Below are 19,030 nucleotides of genomic sequence, written 5' to 3'. Positions count from 1 at the left end.
ATCGGGTGTTCGCCGGAATATTTAAACATTCTCGAACAAGGAGTATCGACGTGTTCCGTTGAACATATGTGAAGGTTCGAAATTCAAAATAGCAGTGTTCCAACGATTATCAAATAATTAAACGACGACTGTTCAAAGTTTAAATAAAAAAAAAAGATATTATTAATCTGCACGTGTGGTCGTTTTCGCAGGTCTAACCGTGAATTTAACCAAGACCCAAGAAAAGAGTGTTACCGAATTGATTCGTGTCTCGTTTAAATTTTATTGGATCTGAGGTTATCCTAATTGGTGCCTAATACACCATCATCGACGGAAGAAAAGGCCACGTAACAGAGATTGTATTCTAATAAAAAGTGGCGAGCTCCCGACGGCGTAGATTGCGCTAAATCGATAAAATGGACCCGCATGAGAAAATCGACCGTGGACATATTCACGAGACGGGGGCAACGTTTATCAGAAAATGACCAAACTATTTCAAAGTGCAAGCTGCTGTCGTTCGTGGGCTGTGGCGCATTCGATGGCATAGGGGCGCACCGCATGCACGCATTAATCAGCGAGCTGTCCTTTTCCTCCATTAAACTCTGTATGACCAGCGTCATTCTTCGTCAATTTGCACGACGGACCTACTCACGGGTCCTTCGACCAATTATTTGCTCGACGAACGACATTGTTTCCAGCCTCGATGTTTGCTGTTAACGATATGCAGATAGGGACTAAACAACCAAAAAATTTCGGTCTCGGTGATTCACGCGATGACCAATCCACTATTTCGACCGATAAATCTATTTTAAGTACTTTGTCTCCTGTATTTGTTGCACGCGGTTTGCATAAACGATAATATTTATGTACATACAATGACGAAAAGAGGCAAGGTACGTAGAGCGATGTCTCATCGTAGAATGTTCTTCGATCGTTAAATTATCGAGACGAGATTATTATTTAAAAAAATATCGCGTCACCGATATCGGACGAAACTAATTAAAATTCGGTTTAACGGAGATATTTTGGTTTGTGACCGTAACAATGGGTGGAAAAGACACACGCTCGTTGCTACGCTTGCAAATTAAACCATCTTCTCAACAGGTGCCTCGAAGCACGTAGAACAGCGTCGATAAATCAAACTACTCTAATAACGAATGACTTTACTTTAAAGAAAGAAAATTGCTATTTAATCTGGGTTTCGATGGTAAACTCGAAGGAAAATCGACGCAAGGAAAGATAAGAAAAACGATACGAGCAACGTGTTTGGAAAATTTTGAATCACGGAGATGTATATATATCTGGGCTTGCATTTCTAAGCAACGCAGTCCGCAAGAAATTGTCCAAGACAGAAGAACTTGAAAAAGCAATTGCCTACTAATTTGTTAATCTGCGTGCTAAGTAGTGGTGCCGTAGGTGATGTTCTAGAAATTCACCTCGACACGATTACTTTTCACGCAGGCACGCAAAGACTACGGTGGATTTCAGGCGTAATAGAAATCGAAACGTATATTTTATCGATATCGTAAAAGAAATATCAGGTAATAAATCTTCTAGTGTTGTAGTACTTACAAAATTGTTAAACTAAGACTTGAAAATGTCCGGTCCTGCTGCTGGAAGGTTCACTCGGGATGATCGAATACTTTGAAAACACATTTACACATTAACGATCGATAAAATACTTTTCAAACGCGCACATTTCGTCAAGCTAATCGTTACCGCGAAGTTGATGGACTTTATGTACATAAAAATTACTTATTGCACTCGTAAGAAGAAATTTTATCCTGAAAATGACCGATAGTGACGCGGGAAATTTCAGCGCCAAAAATATATTGGTTAGACCGGAAGAAGAATCTCTCAACCAATCAACGTCATGGACGCTCATCGGCCAAGCCCGCGATTCTCAACTACGTACTGCAGGCGTCAAATCAAAAATTATATGCAAGAAACATAGGTTGTTTAATTTGATGAAAATATAAGATGAAAAAATCTACTTTATTATTTTTTAACATATTTTTTAAATCCTATATCAATACGACTTTCTAATAATAGTATTAAACGAGTGATAATACTCATTGAATATTCACGATTGATGTAATTATTTAAAAAAGATAGTTACGAATGTAATAGAATATAAATTATAATAAATAAAAAGTAATATATAACACACAATTATCGCAATTTTTAAGCTAAAAGCGTATTTTGAAAATATAGGAAGTACCCTGAACATATTCGAGATGTTTATTCCAGATATATCTCTGCGTTAGATTTGCATTTCCGTTTCGACTCAGGATTCAGTGCGCAGGTAGATAATTCGATCGGTAACGGAAAATTGAAAAGCACTGCGATAGAGGGAATCTAGCGGGCAGTCGTGTCGTCAACCGCGCGATTCAAATCGTGCGCCAAGGCGAGGCAATAAGGACTTGGTCAGCCGGTGAATGGTTTGATAACAAGCGTTGGAAGGCAGGCACAGGGGAGACGCATATTCCCCGTTGGTTGGCCGACCATTCAGTGACGCGATTCTTCACTGTCCGGCACTGATTTCAATTGGTAAATTGATTTGGAACGATGACGAGAGAGAGAGAAAAAAAAGAGAGAACGACGATTTAGATTGGGCAAGAGATGTTCGGGAGCCATAGTGTTCAAAAGATGACAAAGAAAGAAGCACACACCATCAGCGTGACCGGGTGTACCGTCACACAGAGCAGAAAACGATGGCGGTGACAGTGGCAGTGCCTCTCTTGCGAACCGTTAATAGGTACTGAACGCTGGTTGAATGCTTAATGCACCGTGCTTCTAGGATTAAATTGACCAATCATTTCCCGCGCGGCAAGGAGCGGCCAATTACAGCGCTCGTCCGACTATATTAAGCCAATCAAGAACAGTTTATCGCTCAGTCGTCGGTCTGCTGTCGTGCCGCGGGTGTCGTGCGCGTACGTGTTTCCTTCCCTACAATTGTAACTCGTGAAATAATAGAATCGCGTGAGTAGAAAAGAAGAAGAGACTTTAAGTCTGTCACACGAGTCGTTCGCAATGACGCGACGCGACGTTCGGCGGTCCTGGCGATTTCGTTCAGTGAAAAGACCGTGTATCCTATCTATCCGCTTTCTAACGCCGCGGATCATCGCGAACGTTTGAAATTGCTCGGTTTGACCGCACGAACCACGCTATTTGTTAAATTGAAAGGAATTTGTCGCTGATGGGCTGTTCAACAAATGAGAAGAAAAGGAAAATTGTGCGAGAGCGGGAAATAAGCACGTGGAAAAGATTTAACCGGGAATGCGTTTACCACGATGCAATCCTAGTTTTGTACGTATAAAATTTATTCATTATCCTAGGGACGTATATTTTTTCGATCCTTCGAGATCACGTTTCGTGCGATTGTCCTGTGGCGTTTCTCTCATCATCGACTTTTCATTGATCGTTTAAATTTCAAATAAATTGTGTTACTTTTTTTCGGAATCAAGAAAACAGTGGAGTGTTCCTGACAAATTTCAACGATATTCGTTCTAACGTCATTGAAATATCGTAAAGAAACAGCAGTGATTTCTACGAACCAAACGTACCACGTTATTACGTTAACAAGTGCGGAAGAGCGCATCAATGTCCAGTAGTGTCGAATAGAAGTTAAAGGTCATGAGATTTCCTTCGATTGTCGGTCAGGTCCGTTACGTACGTACACAATCGAGCGATGCACGTCGTTTTTACTCGACGATAACTTTTAACGTTACCATTAATAACAATAGATAAAAGTTAATTGACTCGCAACATATCATAATTTGGAGTTTCAAATTTATTAAATAATTTGGAAAACTATACTGGTATCGCGTGTTCCGTAAACTGATAAAAATATATACTCGTTCGGTTTAAAGAATTAGGTTATTTTTATGTTTATGTTTATTTCCCCTATGAATACGTTCGCAGTCACGTAGAACATGTAATTATTAACGCAACATTCTTGCAGAAATTAGTGTAAACTAATTGATAGACACGATTTAGAAGAAACTAGACTGAAAGTCCTGTTTCTTTGGTGAATTAAAACCCGCTGCCGATGTGTACCGAATACGTTTTCCACGCTCAACTTACGCTTGAAATAAGATCTCATTTTACCGCACATATAACCCCGCAAGTATCATTCTAACCTGACACTCGGCAACCGTATCAAAGTCTCGAGAAGAGAAGAATATATAAAAATTACGATCCGGGTGGCAATCGCGGACGCGATAAATGACGAAACGTCTCTGGAAAACAAGCGTTTCGTTGTTCCGATTGTGGTTGAATTGCGTTTTGTCCTACACTTGGACGCGAAAAGAAATATTACAATTTGAGACCGACATTTTGTTATTCTGAAAATGTAACGGCACGCGGTGGCGTGGTTCGGCTTTATCTCTGCGACTTGTTGACCCCGCGCGAACGATAGTGTACAAAAGGCACGAAGAAAGTCTCGGCTCGTAGGTTCGAAATATCCACGAAAGTCTTTCGAATATCGGTCCGTCGATTAGACTAATATGAAATGAGAAACGATCTCTCCGAAAATGTAACAGTAATCGGTATAATCGTGTCTTCTTTGTTCGCCACGTTCTTCGTTGTTTTTCTCTTTGACGTACCGTTCTAAATTTCATACGACCGATGATCGCTCGACGGCGGTATGACGCAATGTTTGTGCATTAAGTTGTAGCCGTGAACCAGCCGTGGAAAAAACGTAAACTATCTCGATCTTGATTCGAAGCTCGCCATTCTTAAAATAGAATGCTTTCTGTTGCAGCGCGAACAGAGACCCACCGGTGGCCACCAATACTTTGCAGATTTTTACCAAACAACGAGGTCCGATTTTTCTCAAGCGTATACTTCTTTCGAATCACGGAATGGGATTACTTTTTTGTCGTTTGAGAACGTTCCTCCTTTACCGTCGATTTCTTGGAATTTTTTCTCGTCGCGTTCCTGTCATCCACCCACAATTTGCGCATCGTTGCCTAATAAGCTGACGAGCTATTTCGCGAACACCCAGAGGGAGCCGACATTAACAGAAATTAGCGTTAATTGGTGCAGTCCCCTCTTCCTTTTCCACTCATCTCCCAACCACCCCCACCCTCCCCTCATTCCTCGCTGCCTTAAGAGCTGTTGATCTCCGAGTCTTTCCCTTTTCTGCGATTCTCTCCTTTTCTCCGTCGATCTCTTGCCACTTTTGCGTACCTCTCTGTCTTCTGTTTCACTTACCGCGTCCGTCCTGCATCGAAACCGAAAGAACGTTCCGCTAAATGCACGCGCGTTTACTTACAATGTATTCAACATACGCGACAGGAGACGGCCACGCGCGTCCAGTCGTCTCTCCAAAGCCTCTGTACATCTCTACTAAAAGTAATCCTCTTTGGCTTATGCGGCTTTGCATGTTAACAACGCGACATTCCCGAAGACGCTCTTCGTGCGTTCGTTTTGTTTGCAAATAGCAGAAAGCTACGCGAAACCGTTCGTAAAGCGTTAGTTTCGTTCTACGAGTTCTCCGAGAACGATCGGATCGGGTCACAAGGTTCCGGAGAAGACGGTTCGAAAAAACCATGCACATTCTCGCCCGGTTCGTCGACTTACACCACGATGTGAACTATGAATACGACGTTTGACGGAACGAAACGCGTTCAACAGGGACAAGTGGCCAAAGAAATCAAAGATTCGATTGAGGTTTGCTCGCTCCCTGTCTATCCTATCTCGCGCGCGCACGTGATGCATACATCCCGTGAACGTCCGACCCCATCGATCTTCGTTACATTTCATGAATTCGTGTTTATCCTAACGTTTCGAGTACTTATAAATATACTTATTACATATAAATAAAATTTACGTGCTTCGTTTGACCAATCAGTTTCTTTTTTTTCAATTTTCAGCTCTGAGAGAGAAATGTAGACGAACTATATTAATCGAAATTGGCAATGTTAAGCTGTAGAATCCTTGGACGCGTGTTCGATGCATCTGAACGCCGCATGTGCCTCAAGTACGAAGAATAAAACGTTCCGACGATCCGACGACGCTTAGCGACAACATCTTCGAGGCAGATGCAACAGGTTTCAATACGAGCCGGCGCTACATCGAGTTCGAAATTTCTCCGAGAGGGACATAGAGGAAGAAAGACGATGAGGCAGCAGTTAGTGGGCGACTTTAATGACTTCTCGAGGTCGCATCAATGAATACCACTGTGTGTCATCGCGTCATTATAGTGTGTATAATATATGGTGTATGGTACCACGTTTAGACTAATAATTATGATATGTATCCTCGATACCAGATTCATGACAACTAGGCTAATTCGTATTCATGTACAAATGAAAGGATTTTGTTGTAATACCTTGTTGGCCTTTGAAAACCCCCGAATAAGACGATGTAAAACGAATTTTTAATTTACGGCGTCCTCGGTTAAACGACCTCTGATTGAATAATTATTTCGGGGAAAATTTCTGGACAAGAGTGACTATAAGTAATCCTTATCACGTAAATAGGCTAACTTAATTGACTTAAGACTTCTATCCGTTTTGTAAAACGATTACAGCGTGCACGCAGCGAATGCGTCACGCAATATCTATGGGCAACTGTATTCTTCTGCCGATTATCTAATCTCGCGCTAAATTATAGCAAAAAGTGGACAAGTTCTATTAGGATTTTCCTCCGTCTCCTTAATCATCCGTTAATCGCAGCATTGTCTTTCAAACTATAATGTTCTCCAACCCTTACAGGTGATTACGAATGTTTTCAAAATGATTAAATGCTTGAACTAATAAATTCCGATGCTAATACTTTGATCTCTACCTACGTAGAACGTATACGTTACCAACAAGGGCGTCTATTGTATGTACCTCGGATAAGAATGGGTCCAGTGTGGTGGCAGCGTTTAAATTTAAAATGATGTCGTCATAAACGCCCGATCATCGTTTTATTTGTTGTCGATGAATTGGACCGCAACTTATTTTTATTAATATTTTACAATATCATACGATTTTTTAATAGTATTCATTGAATTGTGTTTAGCACTTATGGCAATTAGCAGCGATTAATTCTGTTACTTTTATGCTTTACAGAAATCGAGCATCACGACACGATCGAAGGATTTTACGAGTATCGATTAGTCTATGAGGCACAAAAGGGGCTACAACGGAACCAGAAATAAGTCTTGTCCTGTTCCTAAGTACTAGTGCCGCAGGAGTGATTAGGTTGGGTTAGAAATTACCATATCTCCTGCTGCTCAAGTGCTTATCAATGGGTCGGGACGCACATCTACCTCTAGAGATACGCATCGATACGTTCTGCAAATATCCAAACAGTAGTCAAATTTCTCTAAAAATGAATACTTTGGACTCGTTCATTCAATAATACTGTAATATTTTGTATTTATAATTGAAAATGTAATTAAAAATAGATTTACATAATAAATAAAAATATTGAAAATATAATTGTTTGAAAGAATTGAAACTTATTTTTAAAAATTTAATATATAATAATAAATACATCGACTTAAGTAACATTAACTCTATTACAGAGTCTTAACATTTTTTGGTTTCTTTCCAACTTCCATTACCTTTAGTACTCTCATTTCTAGATGTTAATCTACTATTTTGGTTAAATACCATAACATGACTTTTAATATTTAATATACAGACAAATAATTATCAATTTATTAGAAGAAACCTGTTTTTTACATTTTGTATTAAACTTTTCTAATCATTTTGCACTAGATATATTTTATTATTTTGTTTTACTTCTAAAGTACCCATAAAATCTATTGGATAGGAAAATTTTGTAATTATAAATCTTCTTCGTTAAAAATTGGAAAATATTTAATACGAAAGTTTATATTTTAATGTGAAATGTAAGATACAAAATTTTTTTTATGAAAAAAATATAGCATTGGAGGAGCTGGGATTTGAACCCAGGACTTTCAGCATGCGAAGCAGACACTCTACCACTGAGTTACACCCCCGGTTGAATATCTTGCCTTCAATCTTAAATATATTGCACGTATGTAAGTGAGAATTTAAATAAAAATAAAAGAATATTTTGTTTTCAGTTAAATACATACTATTTTCATCATTCTCAGAACAATAATGTTAGCTTCAAGTACCTAAAATATCGTTTCGTATGAAATATTTTGGATCGTAATGAATTCTTTGCTTATGTTTCTTATTTAATTATTAATTGCAATACTCAACAAATAGAACGCTTTTTTCATACTTTACTGATTTTAAATACATGAACGAAATTAGAATGTGCACGTTCTGTGTAGTAGAGAATCAATAAATAAGCTTTATCAATATATGTATGCATATGAAAAGTATATTAAACGCACGTTTGTAATATCAACGTCGACTATTGTTTTTAAAATTATTTGTTGAAATGAAACGATGTAATTATACTTTAATAATGTGATAATCGTGAAATAAAATAACATGTTACATGAAGTATAATTGCATGAACGTTAATTTGAAAATACTCAGGCTCGTCGTTAAACCATACAAATCAGAGGTAAGGACTGGATGTATGAGGGGAAATAGGTTAATAAATTTAAATATATATATTTTTCAACCCTTCGATAAGGGTTAAATATTTTCAACCAGCATGATATGTTGTCACAAACTACTCGTGAGAGCTGAAAAGATTAATTCCAGATTAAGAGGAATGTGTATCATAAGTAAGATAATTGCAGATAGCATCGAATAATTATATCTTTTTTTAGACTTAGATTTACGAAGACTAATTAAAACGTCAGACCTAACGCAACACACAATTTCTTCCAGGTCTCTGGAGTATCGTTTTATTTCAATGCCCCTTATCAACCTAGCGTTTCGAAGTGCTAAAAAGAAACCAAAACAGTGGTCTAAATCGAAACGAGACAGTTAACAGGTGTATTTGATAGGGTATTACGTGTCATACAAGGAAACCGAATAGATGAGACACAACAGGACGAGAAGGTTGAAACTTGCGATGCATTATAGTCTGGCGCTTTAGTCGCCTCGTCAATCGCGTAAGTTAGACACTAGAGTACCAAGTTCTATTGCTGATGTCGCAACGACTCAATCTAACCTCCTGAAAAAACTAGCAGCGTCCTACTCGAAGTAACTGTCAGTTCACGGTACGTCATCGTAAAGCGATTTCGTTAAGGTTATTTCGTGCATATTCGTCTCGTAATTAGTTCGTCATTGATAAGGTTCGTTTTGTGTGTGTTAATATTTCATAACTGATTACCTTCGATTTGTTTAACTGTTTCCCACCTTTCAGCGAATCCACATTCACGACACATGGCTAACAGATCGTTGCTAGATGGTAAATCATAAAAATTTGAATACATTCAAGCCAAGGATAAGAATAGTGTCTTAATCGAAGAATTGGAACGGTATTCGCCACGGCTTTCACAGAGATGGTTGGATTGGCGGGCGGGGGAGGTCATCTGTATCCCTCGCCCCCAATGCAACCTAATCCAGAGTGTAAGTTCTGATATCACCAATTTTTGCGAATATACAAAATTACAATATTCGCTAGATGCAATGTAAATACTTATATTTGTATCACACAAATACTTCTGTGCAGTGAGAGAAATGACAGGTATCGCTCCTAGTGCTCCAACTAGTGCAGATGCTTGTTTAAGTATAGTTCATTCGCTAATGTGTCATCGACAAGGTGGTGAAAGCGAAGGATTCAGCAAGCGTGCCATCGAGTCTTTGGTAAAGAAACTTAAAGTGAGTATCATTCCTTGAATTCTGCAAATTATATTCAATAATTGAGCTAGAGTTCATTAAACCATCCACATTTCTTTTTATTAGGAAAAACGAGACGAATTGGATAGCTTAATAACTGCTATCACTACAAATGGAGCACATCCCAGTAAATGTGTTACGATACAGAGAACTCTTGATGGTAGGCTACAAGTTGCTGGCCGTAAGGGTTTCCCACATGTTATTTATGCACGTATCTGGAGATGGCCAGATTTACACAAAAATGAATTAAAACATGTCAAATATTGCCAGTTTGCTTTTGACTTAAAGTGTGATTCTGTATGTGTAAATCCATATCACTATGAGAGAGTTGTATCTCCTGGCATAGGTATGTTATGAAACATATTTTTCATTTGTTTACTTAGTGAGATCATGTGCTTCGATCGAAGTTATTTTCAATGCATTATTTCTTTGCAAAGCTTCTGTGAATTCATTTGTAGCACCATAAGTGTAAATGATTTATTGTTGTGGCCTTGGTGTATGATGGAATGGGTTGGTTTCCCCCGCACAGACCCGTTCTTTACAGACCTGTCTGGGCTGACTCTGCAATCAGGAGTAGGCGTTGGACCAGGTGGTAGATTGGTCAAAGACGAATACTCGGTTGGCGGTGGAGGAAATGCAGCGGCTGGAGCAGTAGGATCTGCAATGGATGTTGATGGGGAAATGAATCAAACCATTCAGCATCATCCGCCTGCTCAACCTACTTCGTCTAATAACACTCAATCATCTCAGCAAACTTTTATACCAGGCCTAACACCATCTAATCCAAGTAAATACAAATTTTTACTTCTTTTTTTAATGATTTTAATTGTCCATTATGACGATTTTAAACTGCTATGATGATTTACAATACATTAAAATTATATGTATTTGTCATATTTGTTAGTAATTTAATTGAATAAGATTCTTAATTTAAATGTCTTAGTCCCACAGTTTTCTAATCTTTCTATACTATTCCTGCAATTTTTTGTTGGTAAACGTATTTTTGTATGTAGGGTGTATTGATTTATTCAAAAATGAAGCATGTTTATATATTCAAAATTCCATAATATTTAATAATGCACTAAAATATATAAATGAATAAAGCTTTGCTATTAAAATTGTAGATTATCAGGTGATTTTATTTTTTCCCGCAAAATGTTTTTATTAATATTGCTTTGTTCTGTATTACTTTGCGTTGCTAGTTCTATTTAATTTTAGCTTTATTCTTTCTTTTCCCTTTTGTTGTTTGGCACAGCTAGTGGTGAGGGTATGTTTGGCAGTAATGGGGCAGGGAATAATGGTGGTAATCCCCACAATAAATTGGACGACAATAATTGCCCCAGGCAAACCTGGATTCCTACACCTCATCATCCTACAACGCGTAACATTCATCATCGTACGTATATAATAGAACGCTTCTTTATATTCTTACTATTTTCTGTCTATTGCTGATTACTTTTTGTTGCTTATTGCTAGTTTTGCCGAAATTTGTAATAATTTACGAGATCACATCGTGTAATTAATTTCAGAGTCTGGACAAAGATTGAGCATAATTGATATTTTGTGTTATGTTGCCTGTATTGTGTACAAGTTACATTTGATTTTGCAGCAGTAGTACATCCAATGAGTCACACCGTAGGTAGCCAACAACAATCATTGAGTACATCGAGTGGAGGCAATGGTGCGCAAATGCTCAGTCCTTCGCAAGGACAATCTACCGAAGCTTTTTACGGAACTAATACACCTCCTCAAGACCTTAATCAACCTCCAAGCGTCGATGCATTAACAGCATCTTTAGGTATGTTATCCTATCTCTATTCACAATATTGATTACTAGATGCCTGTAAAAATTCATTTTAATATTAATTTTTAATAGGTGAAGGTCAGAGCTCTCCTGTATCGCCTGTACATATTCATCATCCAAATGGATTTCCAGTCGGTACGGCTGCGTACAATTCGGGAGCACCACAATGGACTGGAGCCAATACTCTCAAATATCATCCTACTTCTTACTGTGAGTTAGCGAGAATTGCGTTATTTTAATAGTTTTTTAACTTAAATTCTTGTTAGGGGGTGGTCACGGCGGTGAAGTAGGTGGAAACATTGGTGGTTTACTCTCTACACAGCCAGCACCGGAATATTGGTGTTCTGTTGGCTATTTTGAATTAGATACACAAGTAGGTGAGACGTTTAAAGTAAGCAGCGGTTGCCCTACTTTCACTGTTGATGGATATGTTGATCCAAGTGGCGGTAATAGATTTTGTTTAGGAGCGTTGAGCAATGTACACAGAACAGAACAAAGTGAAAAGGCACGTCTTCACATAGGTATGCACACTTTGATCTTTTTGTCTTTCTTGGATCATAATAGTCAATTATAATGGTATAATATTTTTAGGAAAAGGAGTTGTGTTAGATTTAAGGGGTGAAGGAGACGTTTGGTTGAGATGTCAAAGCGAACATAGTGTTTTTGTACAGTCTTATTATTTAGACAGAGAAGCAGGTCGTGCACCCGGTGATGCAGTACATAAAATTTATCCCTCCGCATATATTAAAGTTTTCGATTTACGACAGTGTCACAAACAAATGAGAGGACAAGCCGCTACTGCTCAAGCCGCAGCTGCGGCACAAGCTGCTGCTGTAGCAGGTCATTTAACGCACGGTGCACCAATTACTAAAAGTTTGTATTATATTCCTTTTATTCGTTGTTGCAATTTCGTATATACCGTTTTAATTTACAATTAATTAATTAATTAACAGGTCTGAGTGCAGCAGCTGGTATAGGTGTAGATGATCTCCGACGACTCTGTATTTTGCGTCTAAGTTTTGTAAAAGGTTGGGGTCCTGATTACCGTCGACAAAGTATAAAAGAAACTCCGTGCTGGATAGAGGTACAAACGATTTCAATTAGCTTATTCGTTCACATTCAACAATTACAAAACAATAAACTCGTTCATTTTGTGTAGGTACATTTGCATAGAGCTCTTCAATTACTGGATGAAGTTTTACACACTATGCCAATTGATGGTCCACGGGGAATTGAATAATTTTATTTAACATTGGATAATACATATGATACAAAAAAGACATCACATTACTACAGACTCTGCATCAAGTGTGCAAAATGTATAAAATGCATACATATACGATACTGTGTGGTATTGTTAAAGATTTTGGGGGAAATCAGCAAAAGATGTTGGTTCAAATGAAAACAGTGCGAATTTTATGTCTAAAAACTAACATAGATTCGCATCGCTTAGGACTTTCACTGACATTTTTTATATATTTTTCACACATGATTTGCCGCGTAGGATGAAATGTGTGCCACGGCCTTGCATTACCGTCAACGTACAAACGTTTTGCAAAGGAAATATTATTTTTCTTTATGGAAAGTTATTTTTTAAGAAGAACGGAGTGCATCTAGAAAAAAAAGGTAGGATGAAAGACTTCTATTTTAATAGGCAGTCGGTGTCCGATTCAAGAGAAAAAAAAATACATTTTCCATGGCATGGCCTGGTGAGCTCAGCAAAATGCGTGAGTAAAACGTGATACTTTCGGAAACGTTAATAGTCATAATCTCGTTTTTTGAGATTAGCTTTGTAAGATAGCTTAACTGACATACATCCTACTTAAAAAACAATGACAAATTTTAAGCTCAATGTTTATGTTGAATATAACAAACAATGAAAAAATCGATTGTTTATCTGTGCACAGTAGGAGGTTTTCTAAAAGTGCAATATGTTTCAAAGTACTGTCGGATAACAACTTTAGTATGTAGTATTACAATAAATATAATATAAGCCATTCTATAACTATGTAGTATCAAAGGGAAAATATTGGTAGTGTACAGTCGAGCGAAAAATCTTTGCATAATTGAACATTAATGGGAACAATAATATTGAGAAAACTATGTAATGTATTAGGGAATCATATGTTTATCATGTCCGTATTAGTTGCATTGGCAGTAGTTTGATACTGTGCTATTAGAATAACCTTCTATATTGTCGTCTGTTTTATAATTTACAACCAAAAAATATCACTACACAAATACCTGCAATGTTTGGTTAATAATGATGTTTCATGTCTTCTTTTTTCTTTCTTCTTTGGGGTATTTTTTTTTTTTTTTTTTTTACATTACTTTTCCTCTAAGGACATGAATTAATTCTGTAGTTAGTATTATTATACTTATTATTAGCGTAGTTGTTAGAGGCGAGACAAATTTGAGAGCGTTTAAGATATAATACGATTCTGTATTTGAGAAATCAAACAAGAACCGATTATGTATTTATCATATATCAGCTTGAATTTAATTGTCTCCCTTCTAATCAACCACCAATGTTACTACTATTACCATGTAGTACTTGTTGAATAATTATACTTACTGTTTACCAACCATTTTATTATTCTATATTCGTACAAAATATTCTTATATTTGATAATATTATCATACAAAGAAAAATTTGACCAAATTTTATACCTACCCGCGTATGTGTGCATATGTATGTGTATACAACAGCATACAAGATATTATCTTGTGTTTCACTTATTTTAGACAAACAGAAGAGTCCTGCTTGTTTTTCTAATCAATGCACATTATAGTATTCTAAATTTTTGCTTCTTTGTTGTAATTGAGTAAAGATTATTTAGTTGTTTGCGTTCATGTTGTTCTTACATTTCTTTATATTTATGATAAGTTTCATTGACACAAAGGCGAGTGGATTTTTTTATATATAAGCATGTCTATCAACATTGTATTAGAAGTAAAGAACAAGTTAGTCTTGAGCAAGCAACATTCAGTTATTGCGAGATGCTTTGTTTTTCTTGCTGTGAAAAGTTACATACCATTTTGTGTGACAAAAACGTGATCGAAAAAAAAAGAAGTTTATCAATGCCGTTAAAAAGGTACAATCTAAGGGAAAAGTGCTGAGATGAAAGGGAGAGCAAGGAGAATAGCGTTATAGTAAAAGTAACAAAAGGATGTGCATTTTTTAACAAGTAATAAAACAAAGAGTAATGTTATTGACTAAATTAAATTTTACTATGATTGTACTTTAACAATGAAATTCATGGAACATAATTTCCATGGATTTTCTGTTTACACCAAACAAAAAATATAGAGCTCAAACAAAAGAGAAAAAATCGCGTTTAAGCATACTTACCATCAAGTTCGCTTTAGAAACACATGTGCCATCATTTTCATACATACCATACAAAAAATAACGAACAAATAAAAGATTTTTTATAAATCCTATTTTTTACCAAGCTCATGAACTGCGTATTCAACATATGTTTAAATTGTGATGCTTCAGTACGTCCTAAATCCATAGATTGTACGGGATCCAGAGAAAAAACTTTGTATATCTACATTAAGTTGGATTAAATGTATGCGAGAACGTGATATGTATTGCAAAAATTGATGCGTTAAAAACCAATTGTAGCGCTCATAATTACTGTAGGGTTCATCGACATATGCATATGAGATAAGAAAAATAATTGATACACGAAGTATAATTGAAAACTCAGAAATTTTACAACAGAAATTATTCTGTAAACGTGTTTATACGATATTTTATCGATGTCTCCGAACAATAGTTTCGTATATATATTAGAACTGGTATCAAAGTGCAATAGCCCTGTCTCGTGTCAAAGGTACCATAATTAATAGTTGTTAATGAAATGCCTATGTAACTTACGTTAACGATTAAAAAATGATAACGGTAATTTAATAAGGGATACTATACTCTAATTATTGCTTTTTTTCACTTTTATCAAGGTAGTCTATGCAGTATAACTTGCTATTTAAAGATTTTACTAATTCGCTTAATGTCACAATCAATGACGAAGCCTATACTTTTATCCTTTAATATTTTCTATATAATTTTACCATAAAAAGTAACATTTCAATCGATTGAGAAGAATCGTTATTTTTATTCGATCCTTGTTGATCGAATTCTCGAACTATTTATCGATATTCATTTTGCTTCGATTTTAGACATAGTAATGTATTCTAGTGCGAGGCTTCGTCGTTAATTACAACTTTTGAGACTCAAAGACTTGTTCTTAAACTCTAGGAACATATACACAAGCACGTACAATAAATATCAGAATAGATTTATACATTTACCATTACTATTTGTATCGATTAAAGAATTACCTGTAAAGTAATATATTAATACATTTTTTACTAGGCTTTACGGACGTGACTTGAACATAAATTGTTTTATAGCATACATCTGTTCATACGTTTGGAACAATCGAGTCTTTTGAAATTTGATCGAAAAACAGCAATCTAATCGTGATTAATTTTTTCTTCAAACAAATTATGTATGTTTAAACCAAAGATTTCGACGATACGATTACATTATAACGTATCATGGATATGTACGAAATGTAAAAGTAATTATTCTTAACAAATATGTCGCAATACATAATGCAAGTAGAGTCGCATGTAAACATTTTTTAATCGTAGATTCGAACGCAATTTCATTCGGGTGTAGATTTTCAAGGTGTTAGAGTTGGAATGTCTTGGCGAATTCTACAAACGTAAGAATCGTAAAAATTATAAATTATTACTTGCGATTATCATCTATACAGGTAAATTATACACGATTTCTAATCGTAAAACATTTCTGCACATTTGTAAAACTACGACGATAACGCATTATTAGATTGTTGAAATAAAATTTGTCTACATACGTGCCGAGTGTAAATTGTAACAATATGGTTAAACAGGCTATGAAATTAGAGATAGTTATTACAATGCCTGTGCACCATGTTGTAAAGCACATATACTAATGAAACTTGAATGGATGTGTTTACAAACTTTTTGTTATTGTATATTATAAATACATTACATTATATACGATCATTTTCAATAAACATATTCTGTGAATTAGAAAGATTTATCAAATTACATTTTACAAGAAAGAAGTAAACATAGAAATATGATTCTGATACATTTGTGTTTATTTAAAAATCAACTGCTTAGTGTATAAGTAATTTATTATATAATTTACACAGTATCTTCAGAATTACTTGTAGTCTCTGTTGGTATTGTATAATCTTTAGTATGAAAACTACCATCAAGAGCAATAGCAGCATTGGGATCTACAATAGTTTTTAATGCATGTTCAATAGCTTCATCTATATTATCACGTGTAATAAATGTTTTAGCTTCTTCTTTTGCAATCCTGATTTCTTCATCTACTTTAGCTTGGAGATTTAACATTCTTTCTTCTTTTGCAGCTAGTCTGCTCAAAATATCATTCTTGCGTACTTCCCTTTCTTTAGCTAGCCTCTGTTCTCGTTCTAGAGCTATTTGTTTATTCCATTCATCGTTTACTTCCCAACATTTTAAGAAATCTTCATTCCAGAGTTTTGTTTGTGTGATTTGTTGGTTCTGTATATTAACAATCCTATTTTCCTTACAAAAATAAGATCTAAAACAAAAAGAATGCTGCATTTTCTTAGATGTTACAATTTTATTGTATAGATATTAAATTATCGATAATGACGTACTTCAAAGATTTCATATACGTTCTGTAGTAATTGCTTAAACATTTAAGTTCTTCATATTCTTCTTTAGGTATAACTGGTTTTACAGGTACTCTAAATATTTTCGTCTTTGCCGTGGGTAACCAAATTGGCTTCTTCTTCCATCGTACACATTGAATACAAGGTCCATTTGATATTAAATGGTTGTAGCCGTTTAAATTTCGTATTGTTAACACAGTAGTACTTATTGTCGTTGGTATTCGTATCATTGCTTTTAATTTATGTAACGATTTATTCCTTTTAAACAATGTATAAGATTGTATTACATGCCAATATACATGTTCAAAATACACTATTTTTGTAATAGTACCTGTAATTTAAAAATCTTATATTTTTTTATAGTCAATGCGTGCATGTATAGAAAAGTCCATTAACTTTGTCTGAGGAGAAACGGTAATCTAAACACATTTCCCGTTTTCTTCTCGTTAAGTTTCCAGTTACTGCTCGGTTGCAAAACTAGATGGCGTATTTATTGAACAACTGAATTTTAACCCGCGATCAACACCGTCTATTTTGATCGACAATAACTGTCCTACAATACGCGTTTTAGACGAAGATTCGTTTTAATTCTCTCAACCAACTATACTACTTCGTAGTATAGATAAACAATACTTATTATAAGGGAATAATAATCTTGTACGAATTCTTTTGCTTGTAGTTCGAATATAACATAATAAGTTCAAAGGAAGAATACAAAAATAAATTTCAGAATCCGATTGTGATTCATACTACAGACGAGATATAGGATAGACATAGGATTTTTTGTATTTGTGTAAATGATTTTAGTATTGTCTGTAGTGTTGTTAAAAAAGGTCACCCCGACTGGTTGACAATGCATCAACACACGGTGTGCAGCTTTCTCGACAGATGGCTCTTCGGTCCACTAGTCGCGAGCAAGCTCCTGCTGCAACGTGGGCTCCTCATAGGTGTGAACCACGGCGCCGCGTGCCGACGCAACCCACTGAGCTGACGCTGCCGCGAGCTTCTTCTGCTAATTGCGCACCACCGAACGCAAAGTCTTTATGGAATATGATCCACGAACGTGTGTGCCTACGTCACGTCGTTGTAAACAGAAGCAAAAATTAATGGCAGCGGTGGGATTCGAACCCACGCCTCCGAAGAGACTGGTGCCTTAAACCAGCGCCTTAGACCGCTCGGCCACGCTACCGTTGAAATCTCAGTTTATCCCAGGATTGTGATATATACACATTGTTATGTTACAAGAAGTTATGCAAAAATATGCGATACTCTCTCGCCAAGAGGCAATTCATCTCGAACAGGTATGTCAAAAATTTGACTTTCTCGTACAGGCCTTTGTTTTCAAGTAAATCAGTTTTAAAAATACTCCATATTGCCGAATCGTATGTGAACGAAGGATCAAAGTTTTTACATTATGATAGCGGTATGTTACAACTTGTTCACACGATACGATTTTTTAATGCATTTACTGGTGCCCCAATTATTGTCAGCAAAAATCGAATTCTAGCATCGATTAATAATATTTGGCCTTACTTTTGTGTTGTTTATATGGTGTACCCGATATTTTACAATATTTTTATTTGAAATATCGTTATTTACAATTTTATAAGTATTAAATATCTTCCACTTTAAATGATTTTAACGTGCCGGTTACCGACTACCAAGGTAGTCAACGTGTTAACAAAAAAGGATCTTGCATTATTTTTCTGTTGATAGAGCTATATTCACGTGATTCTTTAAGAACGCCTTCAAGGAGATGCCGGTGGAGGTGGTCGCGTGTAAAGCAG

General features: G+C 36.1%; 2 protein-coding genes, 1 long non-coding RNA gene and 2 other non-coding genes across 15 annotated transcripts; 2 read left to right on the top strand and 3 right to left on the bottom strand.

Moving 5' to 3' along the window:
- Positions 1–2,883: 2,883 nt before the first annotated feature.
- Positions 2,884–7,365, top strand: LOC143346188 (uncharacterized). Its single transcript, XR_013080380.1, has 3 exons — positions 2,884–3,288; positions 5,859–6,187; positions 7,044–7,365. It is a non-coding gene; the product is annotated as an uncharacterized LOC143346188 (long non-coding RNA).
- A 505-nt stretch (positions 7,366–7,870) lies between these two features.
- Positions 7,871–7,942, bottom strand: Trnaa-cgc (transfer RNA alanine (anticodon CGC)). The gene has a single exon. It is a non-coding gene; the product is annotated as a tRNA-Ala (tRNA).
- An 846-nt stretch (positions 7,943–8,788) lies between these two features.
- Positions 8,789–16,811, top strand: Med (Smad/Smad4 homolog Medea). 9 transcript variants are annotated; one of them, XM_076774052.1, is made up of 13 exons: positions 8,789–8,983; positions 9,062–9,166; positions 9,238–9,443; positions 9,547–9,695; positions 9,780–10,059; positions 10,243–10,500; positions 10,969–11,109; positions 11,323–11,511; positions 11,590–11,727; positions 11,784–12,038; positions 12,109–12,390; positions 12,471–12,601; positions 12,677–16,811. In XM_076774052.1, the coding sequence occupies exons 3-13, from the start codon at positions 9,377–9,379 to the stop codon at positions 12,755–12,757; spliced, it is 1,971 nt and encodes a 656-aa protein (XP_076630167.1). In that variant the 5' UTR covers positions 8,789–8,983; positions 9,062–9,166; positions 9,238–9,376; the 3' UTR covers positions 12,758–16,811. The 9 variants fall into 9 exon arrangements, with proteins under 9 accessions (XP_076630167.1, XP_076630168.1, XP_076630171.1 ...); XM_076774053.1 differs by having other exon boundaries at positions 9,059–9,166; XM_076774056.1 differs by lacking the exon at positions 8,789–8,983 and having other exon boundaries at positions 8,990–9,166; positions 10,258–10,500.
- Positions 16,660–17,835, bottom strand: Mrps26 (mitochondrial ribosomal protein S26). 3 transcript variants are annotated; one of them, XM_076774062.1, is made up of 3 exons: positions 17,575–17,835; positions 17,229–17,501; positions 16,660–17,149 (listed from the first exon to the last, which is right to left on the bottom strand). In XM_076774062.1, exons 2-3 carry the CDS (start codon positions 17,471–17,473, stop codon positions 16,723–16,725), a joined length of 672 nt encoding a protein of 223 aa, XP_076630177.1. In that variant the 5' UTR covers positions 17,474–17,501; positions 17,575–17,835; the 3' UTR covers positions 16,660–16,722. The 3 variants fall into 3 exon arrangements, with proteins under 3 accessions (XP_076630177.1, XP_076630178.1, XP_076630175.1); XM_076774063.1 differs by having other exon boundaries at positions 17,229–17,574; positions 17,640–17,834; XM_076774060.1 differs by having other exon boundaries at positions 17,229–17,834.
- Positions 17,836–18,350: 515 nt separating this feature from the next.
- Trnal-aag (transfer RNA leucine (anticodon AAG)) lies at positions 18,351–18,432 on the bottom strand. Its single transcript has one exon. It is a non-coding gene; the product is annotated as a tRNA-Leu (tRNA).
- Positions 18,433–19,030: the final 598 nt, after the last annotated feature.

Source organism: Colletes latitarsis, chromosome 10 (genome assembly GCF_051014445.1).
Source record: "Colletes latitarsis isolate SP2378_abdomen chromosome 10, iyColLati1, whole genome shotgun sequence".
NCBI classification, from domain to species: Eukaryota; Metazoa; Arthropoda; class Insecta; order Hymenoptera; family Colletidae; genus Colletes; species Colletes latitarsis.
The sequence above is the reverse complement of the archived record's forward strand: the minus strand, read 5'-3'. Positions and strand labels throughout refer to the sequence as shown.